Raw genomic sequence first — 10107 nt, forward strand, 5'->3', positions numbered from 1 at the left:
CTCGATTTGTAAACAAACGTAAAATCTAAACACAAATGTCAAACTTGAAAACATCTAGTGTTTAATAGCTAAACTCAAGGCATCAAATTAGGCCTACTAAACATGTTTAGCATTCAGCAATGTTTACTACCAATTTTGTAACACTTGAGTCAGCAACACAAAGTCATAATCAAGTACATTACTTGTCACAAAAACATTTCAACAGAAGATGCTTTATTGTTATGTTAAGTCACTTTTCACATTCAAACAATGCAAGTGATCCTTGACATCTGGGTCCTATTTTATGGAACTTTGGAACTTCTTAGTTCTTAGGTGACTGACTTCCTAATATTTATCTTAACTTCTTGTCCACCATGCACATTATTTTCTAAACTTAAGGTGTGTGGTACGATGGATAATGGGACCCTGTACGTCCCCACGTTGACCTCAAAGATGTCAAAGATCAAGGTTTTGATACTATTAGATAGCATCTGCTTGTCTCCTGCTCCTCCTAAGATTTTACACCCAAAATCCTTGTACTTTTGAAATAGTGTGAAAAAAGCTGTCAAAGATATGAGCATTTTCTTTAATGGTTTTCTCACAATTTGTTCAAATGTACAATGAGTTTTGAGCATAAAAATTAGGAGCTTGAGAAAATAGGGGCTTTAAAGTTTGAGATCTTTGGCAAGTTGGGGGTGTCTCATTATACATGTTATATGGTGCCATCTATTGATGCTAAATTTTTAATGTGTGCATAGGCCTATGTCACTTGTGTGAATAGACGTGGAAGTGTATCAGAACGGGGAAGGGCACTCTTTACAGGTGGAATGATCTGGAATCACAGACATCTGCTTGTGAATTGAAATGCTGAATTGAAATCAAAGCTGAATTTCATTTCAATTCCACTTCATTCTTCATCACTCAACATGATTTCAATTCAAATCCAGTTCAATTCTTCATTGCACACGATGATTTCAATTCCAATTCAATTCATGCCCAAGCCCACTCATTTCGATTCCAATGCATTGAATGAAAATCGCCCAAAATTCATTTCAATTCAATTCGATTTCAATGCATTGAATTACATTAGAGCACTCATACGGGTATGCTCGCAACAGTTAATTATTTGGTGGCGTGCGCCCCTAATTTCAATTCGCTGCACAAAGAGCTCGTAACCCAATTAAAAAAATTAATTTGGTGCAAATTACTAGCTCGTACATCGTGTTTTACTTGATCAAACTCAGCAGTCACAGCCCTTCTAATTGCACTTGCGTGAGTATATATTTTCAGAAGCCACATCCAAATCCAATTCAAAATCGAAAACCTCGACAAGTTATCATCACATAAAGTCATACACTGACTCAGTTCAGTTGGTCATACACAAACAGGTAAGCTTAAGCCATTGACATTGTAACATTTCCATGTAGCTTTAATTACCACAGTGTGCTTTTACTGCCAGATGTGTCCCCTTTTTAATTGAACAAATTGGAATTTACTACCAGCACCGATGTCACTGTCAAACAATCCGTCTTGCTAAAGTAAGTTTAAAGCAATCCTTCTTCGGCTTTTTGTGTGTGACTGTCTCGCACGCCATGGCCATTTACGTACCGTACTGTGTTTTGAACATCCAGTACACGTTTGACTAATATTTTCATTGTATTAGGACAAATAAAAAATAAATCATGTTTCACGTCCCCTCCCGCTTCCTTTTTTGAGGTTTTTTCATTTTTATTTTTATTTTTTGAAATTCAGTTATAACTTTTCAAAAAATATGTCTAGGAAGTAGAGATGCTTTCTATAGCCTTGCTAATATACAAGAAACACTTTTATATAAGATTTTGTGATAGTTAGAGGGGCCTATCTCTCAGAACAACAAATAAAAAGAGGCCTCCTCCTTTTTCCAGGCATTATTGTATATGCTAAAACAGCTCTAATTGTACGGGTTTTCACACCTATTTTGCTATAAAAAATACAAAATAAAAACCCGGACGTGAAACATGTTTTTTATTTTACTTGGCCTTAATAACAAGATTACAGTTCATGCGCTGCTTCATAATTCAAAATCTTGGATTCTGACAAAACTGCGGTGAAAGTCTTGATTTTTGCAGGGTATGTTATTCTGATTAATATTATTATACTATGTGGCTTTTTTTAAGTGTGTGCATGTGTACGCCAGTGCTTTGAGCATGTATGTGAACAGGTGAACAGTAGCGATTTGTAGCTGTAACCCCGGTGCAAAAAATTGCAACGGTGACTGGCCGAAAAACGATTGTAATAGGCATTCTAGCTCTAGCATCGAATGCATAACTATAGTGTGCAAATTCAAAGCTACAGTTCTTGAGTAACCCCCAATGAAATGCGCTTTGACCATCACTGCCACATCAGGGTGGAAAATGTTTAAAGAGGGGACGGGCTTGAGAAGTCTAGCCTCAAATTACCTCACCTATAGCTTGAGGCTAGAGACCATTGCCAATGTAAATACTGACTCGAATCACTTGAGTATAGTCCCACCCCGTTTTTGGGTGAACATTTATCAGAATTGGGGGTGGGACTATACTCGAATTTCAAAAAAAAAAATTTAAATTTACCGGTATTTATTTTTTCAGCTTTGGAGTGTCCCTGGACCTAGAACTAAATGCTAGGATCATTCATGGTTGATTTAAAAAAAAAAAAAAAAAAAATTGTAGGCCTATGTGTTTTGAATAAATTTGTACTCATGTCATACTCTATTATTGATTTCAAAATGCATACAAATTCAATTTTTTTTTGGGGGGGTGGGACTTTACTCGAAGGTGGGACTATACTCGCGTCAGTACATTATATATGTAATTTTAAAGACAATCCATATCCAAAACCAATAGGGTTACCCCCCTTTTAAGCTTTTTTACATACTCACTAAGGTCTCTTTTCTATCCTTTACGGGCCTATGGTAGCCCGGTATCTTTTCTTTGCTTTTTACGGGCCCACTACCACTACAGTCTGTTTTCTTTGCCTTTCCGGGTCCATTATAAGGTCTGTTTTCTTTGAACTTTTATGGCCCATAAAAAGCAAACAAAAGTAGTGGGCCATGAAAAACAAAGAAAAGAGACGTGCAAATAATTAGTAGGGTCATATTTGGACCTCCAGTGACCATCATTTCTGAACAGCAATTTTTTGATGGATTCTTGTACTTTGGGGTATTTTAAACAAAATAAGCTCCTATGTCCCTCACCAAAGTGTGGGCATTAGCTGGGAGAGGCCAAAATCCAAAATGGCTGGCGGCGGCCAGTTTGAAAAAGTGAATTTTCGGTATCTTCTGAATGCTTTGGTCATTTGAAGTCATTAAGGTGTCATTTTCGACTAATTTTGTGGTGAGAAATCCATTAAAGGCATTATTTTACCCATTTTTGGCCATATTCGTCATCAAATCCAAGATGGCCGCCTTTGGCTGTACTAGAAATACATTAAATTATACAGTACATTGAGAAACAACTCATAAAAATGTATTACAAGTGCACTTAATTCATCGTTTGTATTATAAATTGAACACCGATTCAATGTTTCTAACATTTATTCACAAATGAGATCGTCTGCTACTGAAAACAATCCAAAATGGCCGCCCATAGCAACCAAAATCCTCATAGCAACGCATTAAAATAACAAAAAATCAACGTTTTTGACATATATGTGCATTTATTATACCTATTCTTAGTAAATCAAGGTTGACTGATTGTAAGAAAGTGAAAGAATGGTCATAGGGGGTTGAGGTAAACAAAAAGTTCAAAATGGCTGCCCTTAGCAACCACAAACATCACAGTAATGCAGTAAAACTACTATAAAATAAGTGATTTTTGACCTGAATGTGTATGTAATTAGTCTTATCCTAGCAAATCGAGGCCTATTAATTAAATGAAGATACCAGTTTGATCAAAGGAGGACTTTGGAGGTCAAACAAGTCCAAAATGTTCAAAATGGCCGACCAAAGGAGACCATAGCAACCACATTTTACCTAGCAACGCAATAAAATGTCTATAAATCATGCACTTTTTGACCTGGTTGAGTATTCAATGTGTCTTTTTCTAAGTAAATCATATCCTATTGATGGAATGAAGATAGCAATTTGGTCAAAGGTGGTCAAACTACTGAAAAAATATCCAAAATGGCTGACTAAAGGCGGCCATAGCAACCAAATTCCACTTAGCAACGCAGTAAAATGACTATAAATCATGTACTTTTTGACCTGGTTGAGTATCAAATGTGTCTTTCCTAATACATGAAAGCACATTGATGGAATGAAGATAGCAATTTGATCAAAGAAGGCCAAACATATCCAAAATATTCAAAATGGTCGAATAAAGGTGACCATAGCAACCAAAATTCAAATTGCAACGCTGTAAAATTAATTAATCTTGTAGCCCATTATGAAGAATCTTTACAAGGTATAGCAGACAATCTCATTAATTAATACCCCAAAGTACAAGAATCCATCAAAAAATTGCTGTTCAGAAATGATGGTCACTGGAGGTCACTCTAATAAATATTTCACTGGAATTTACTGTTTGCTTTTGCCAAAATAATCATCCTCGCTATAATGAAATTTTGAGAAATCGGGGGAGTGCAGCTTAATCGTGTGAACACAAAATGCAAATTTTGTGTGCTTCTCGCATTATTGTGCCCTTCAGTTTATTATTTGATCATTTACCTTAAAATTGGCAATTTTTCCACGCTTAGCATGGAGTTTGTTTTGATATGGGAGAAAAAATCGCTAATTCGAATTGCATATTTTCGCGCCAATTTGTTCAATTCAACAGTTCATACTTGGATCATTTTAGCTTCAAATTGGCTTAAAATTTGTGAAATTTTTGCCCTTCATGTGGAAGTTATTAAGAGGAATTAATTAGTAAAGAGCAAAATTCCACTTCCAAATAATTGTGAATTTGTGCCCTATGCGCGCATTTGTGTCCTTCAATGTTCATATTTGATTATTGGCAGCTATAAACATGCTACTTTCGCTCCGCTTCAACATATGTTCAAGGATTTTACACCAACCTCCCTCCCCCATGTCACTAAGAAATTTACGCCCCTGTTACCTCCCCCCACCCCAACACACACTTCTGAAGTTCTGCACCGTCATCACTGATCAAAGGGGCCGTCCGTCCACATTGCCCCCGGGCCCGTAATGGCTCTCGGCGACACTGGCAATATACCCCGGGCAATATGCATGTATTGCTTACATGTTTTAGATCTAGTCGAGAGAATATTACCTTCTGACTTTGAGAACTTAGGTTTCTGTCCATTTTGAGGTATTAAAGGGGCATTTCGTGATCCACAGCCTCATCCCCCACTTTTCTCAAAAAAAGTTGAGATTTTTATATCACTGGAAACCTCTGGCTACATAATGTTTATGTACAAAATATTTCTTGCAGATTAATTCGTTTAGCAAAGATATCGTGAAATTTGAATTTCGTTCTGGTGCACCAGAACGAAATTACAACGCATTATATATGGAGCAGTGTAATACACATAATCATGCATAACTCGCAAACGCAAAAATCGGAATCAACTGAAATTTTGGGAATAGGCATTTTTCGTGCATATGTACTGAAAAATGTCATAAAAAGAGGATGCTAGGATCACGAAACACTCCTTTAAAGTGAAAGAAACCCTACTTATTTTGGCTGTTTAACATATGCTTCTATATAGGAGTACCATAAATTATGACTTAATATCGAACCTTGCTCTGTTGACCTACAAACACAACAAATTTGACTGATTCCATTTAGGTGTAAGTTTGCACATGTGTAAACAATTACAAATATACCCAAAATCTGGTTTGAAAAAAAAATTAACCAATTTTGTTTTCAGTATATTATGGCTTTAAGGTGGCCCTATCGGCTAATGCAAAAATTTAGATTTTCTTTCAATTTAAATATGCTACAAAGCTCTTGCCTTGTAGATTACAAAACTGAAAATTTTGTTTTAATCGGACATTCGCTTCTCTATAGATATGGTCTGTCAAAATGGCACGAAACCAACAAATTGGCAACAACTTTCTTTTTATTTTCTATATTTTTGACAAGTCCAGTTAACAGGTAATTTTCTAATTATATATGCATGAATTATTCAAAGTAAAGTTTGTACTGAGGAATGGTACATGCGTAGAACACACAAGGTACTACAAAATTACGGTTGCGTTTGGCAAATTTCGATTTGCATAATTAATTAGGGCCACTAATTAGAAAAGGTGATTAGGGCCCTAATTAATTATGCAAATGGAAATTTGCCAAACGCAACCGTAGGTTTGTTGCATTTCATGTGTACTACCCATGTACCAAGTTTCAGTACCATACCCGGGACCATACCTCTTCTAATTGTATAGATCTAAAAACTTTACTTTGCATAATTCATGCATATATAATTAGAAAATTACCTGCCAACACTGCATGCCAAAAATAAAGAAAATCAAAAAGAAAGTTATTGCCACTTTGTTGGTTTCGCACCATTTTGGCAGGACATATCTCGAGAACCGAATGTCAGATTAAAATAAAACTTTCAGTTTTGTAATCAGGAGAACATGGACTTTCACATATTTAAATTAGAAAAACATCTATATCCGATAGTGCTACCTTAAGGATTTCCAGTATGCCAAATTCAGCTGAACATTCATATTGTACATACTAAATGTTTACCTTTTGTAGACTTGACTACGATTCATTTTTACTGATTAAAATCATTTCTTTCTTATTTCAAAGCCATGAAGACAAGACTCCAATTTCAGCATTTACGGCGCAGGACATATCAAGTTCAACTTGAGTCACATGCAAGCAGTTTTCAACCATACAGATGTATATACTGCAGACGGTTTTACAGTAATTTCACATATTATATGAAACATGTGATAAGACATAGAGCAAGATTACAGAGGTACTGGTACAGAGTACAGACTATTCATGATAGGACTTGCACAGTGAAACCAAACCAACGTAAATATTGCAACGAGAGCTTCTGCTACCCAATTGCACTGAATACACATGAAAGGATGCACACCAAAGAGAAACCTTATCAATGTAAATATTGTGAAAAGAGTTTCTCACAGGCAGGTAACAAGACTTTACATGAAAGGGTTCACACCAAAGACGAACCATACCAATATAAAGAGAAACCATACCAATGTAAATATTGTGAAAAGACTTTCTCTGGTGGTGGTAACAAGAATAAACATGAAAGGATTCACACCAAAGAGAAACCATACCAATGTAAATATTGTGAAAAGACTTTCTCAGATGTTGGTAACAAGACTAGACATGAAAGGATTCACACCAAAGAGAAACCATACCAGTGTAATTATTGTGAACAGACTTTCTCAAACCCAAGTAGCAAGATTGTACATGAAAGGATTCACACCAAAGAGAAACCGTACCAATGTAATTATTGTGAACATACTTTCTCAACGTCAGGTACCAAGACTAAACATGAAAGGATTCACACCAAAGAGAAACCATACCAATGTAAATATTGTGAAAAGACTTTCTCAACTTCAGGTTACAAGACTGTACACGAAAGATATCACACTAAAGAGAAACCATATCAATGTAAATACTGCGAAAAAACTTTCTCAGTTTCAGGTCACAAGACTCAACATGAAAGGTTTCACACCAAAGAGAAACCTTACCAATGTAAATATTGTGAACAGACTTTCTCAGCCTCAAGTAGCAAGACTGGACATGAAAGGATTCACACCAAAGAGAAACCGTACCAATGTAATTATTGTGAACAGACTTTCTCAAAGGCAAGTACCAAGACTGTACATGAAAGGATTCACACCCAAGAGAAACCATACCAATGTAAATACTGCGAAAAAACTTTCTCATCTTCAAGTGACAAGACTAAACATGAAAGGATTCACACCAAAGAGAAACCATACCAATGTAAATATTGTGAAAAGACTTTCTCAGAGTCAAGTAGCAAGACTAGACATGAAAGGATTCACACCAAAGAGAAACTTTACCAATGTAAATATTGTGAAAAGACTTTCTCAGATGTTGGTAACAAGACTGCACATGAAAGGATTCACACCCAAGAGAAACCATACCAATGTAAATATTGTGAAAAGACTTTCTTAGAGTCAAGTAGCAAGACTAGACATGAAAGGATTCACACCAAAGAGAAACCTTACCAATGTAAATATTGTGAAAAGACTTTCTCAAATGTTGGTAACAAGACTAAACATGAAAGGATTCACACCAAAGAGAAACCATACCAATGTAAATATTGTGAAAAGACTTTCTCAGCTGTGGTAACAAGACTAGACATGAAAGGATTCACACCAAAGAGAAATCATACCAATGATGGATTCTATCTCCCCGTTGCATTTTGCAATATGCATCCTGCCATATTAAAATACATACCTCTGTTAGCTGTGTGGTAAGAGTGATCTTTTGATATATTTTTTCACCTGATTTTTTTTATTGGAACTATAGAGGAATCCAATTTCACACATTCTTACACCTCAATGGCAGCCATTGCTGGGTCCCCCCTTAGGTCTATTCCACCTAAAATGTGAAATGATGTGGCCTTGATGGGGATACTAAACTGCACATAGACAAAAGAATGATGAAAGTTTACAACAATACATTTCAACATCGATTTTTAAGCGGATTTAATCCGCCCAATTGGGCAGTAACAACACCAGTTTGGTGCAGACGGGACCCAGTAATGGCCAACTTTGTATAATTCATTTCTCAAATAGTTGAATATATCACAATTTTTACTTTACATTTCAAAATCTTTACTTATAAAATGGTATACTTAGCCCGAGTCGCCCGGCCTATCGCGAACAAAATCGCCATGCGTAGCTTTTGAAAAATGAGAGGATTCGCCTTACTATCACTACAATTTTTGACACGAAGATATAGGGATGATGACTATGTGCCCGGGGCTGAAGAAAATTCGATTTTGCCGCCCCTTCCTCAACAGCCCGAAAAGGTTGACCCAATTTTTGTTTTTGTTTTTTTCACACCTGGCCCATGGCCACGTTTGCTGTGTGTTATCTTCAGTAGATAGCACACCTGTCTTCTGGTTATATTTCCTGTGATGTATCATCAGTAGATAGCACATAACTCCCCTACACATTTGCCACATGGTATCTCCAGTGGACAGCACATCTGCCGCATAGGTACATGTGTAGAGTGTTAGCTCCATGAGATAGCACACCTGCCCTATGACTACATTTACTTTGTTATCGTCAGTAGATAGCACCCCATGGCTATTTTCCTGAGTATTATCCTAAGTAGAGAGCACACGCATGCCCTATAGCTTCATTTGCATTTGAACATAAAGTATATTGTATGTCTAATTCTATGTTATTATCTGTATTATTCATATTTTAATTTTATTGTACTTATTCTGTTTTAAAAGTAGTTTAATGTATTTTGTTTTGACCCCTGGACACCCCTGGAAAACAGTGCTTGTACTGATGGGGTTTCCCCAGACAAAATAAGATATAGATAATAAAATAAAATATTTTATGATCAATTGCAAATCTATGAAAGATTTTAAACATGGGTAACCTTCCACCTCGTTTTTGTCTCGCCTGAACATGTTCAGGGAGAGACTTAGTAATCACTATGGTGTGTGTGTGTGGGGGGGGGTGTATGTGTGTTCGGAAAAAGCTTGTGAATGCGTTATCTTGAGAACCGTAAGTGCTATGATGATGAAACTTTATAGGGGGTAGCATGACCAAAGGGTCTCGACCTGATTAGATTTTGAGCGCAAGATATGGTAATTAAGTACCTAATTTGCATAATTTATGCGTAATAGGCAAAATACCTTGTGAACAGATTATCTAGAGATCCGTTTGGGGTACAGTGATGTAACTTGGTGGGGAGTAGCGTGGCCAGATGTTCTCGACCTGATTAGATTTTCAGCGCAAAATATGCTAATTAAGTACCTAATTTGCATATTTGATGCGTATCAAAAAAAACCTTGTGAACAGCTTATCTGGAGATCCGTATGGGGTACAGTGACGTAACTTGGTGGGGAGTAGCGGGGCCAAAGGTTCTCGACCTGATTAGATTTTGAGCGCAAAATATGGTAATTAAGTACCTAATTTGCATAATTTATGCGTAATAAGCAAAATACCTTGTGAAC

At 36.4% G+C, this 10107-nt stretch overlaps 1 protein-coding gene across 1 annotated transcript; it reads left to right on the forward strand.

Moving 5' to 3' along the window:
* Positions 1-800: 800 nt before the first annotated feature.
* On the forward strand, positions 801-8754 carry LOC140141323 (uncharacterized). Its single transcript, XM_072163159.1, has 2 exons — positions 801-1367; positions 6711-8754. Exon 2 carries the CDS (start codon positions 6713-6715, stop codon positions 8384-8386), a length of 1674 nt encoding a protein of 557 aa, XP_072019260.1. The 5' UTR covers positions 801-1367; positions 6711-6712; the 3' UTR covers positions 8387-8754.
* Positions 8755-10107: the final 1353 nt, after the last annotated feature.

The sequence above is a fragment of the Amphiura filiformis genome, chromosome 19 (genome assembly GCF_039555335.1).
Source record: "Amphiura filiformis chromosome 19, Afil_fr2py, whole genome shotgun sequence".
Lineage (NCBI taxonomy): Eukaryota > Metazoa > Echinodermata > Ophiuroidea > Amphilepidida > Amphiuridae > Amphiura > Amphiura filiformis.

What these genes read in the sequence shown, in the direction of transcription:
- LOC140141323 (XM_072163159.1), top strand. Translation starts at nt 6,713, where the DNA reads ATGAAGACAAGACTCCAATTTCAGCATTTACGGCGCAGGACATATCAA.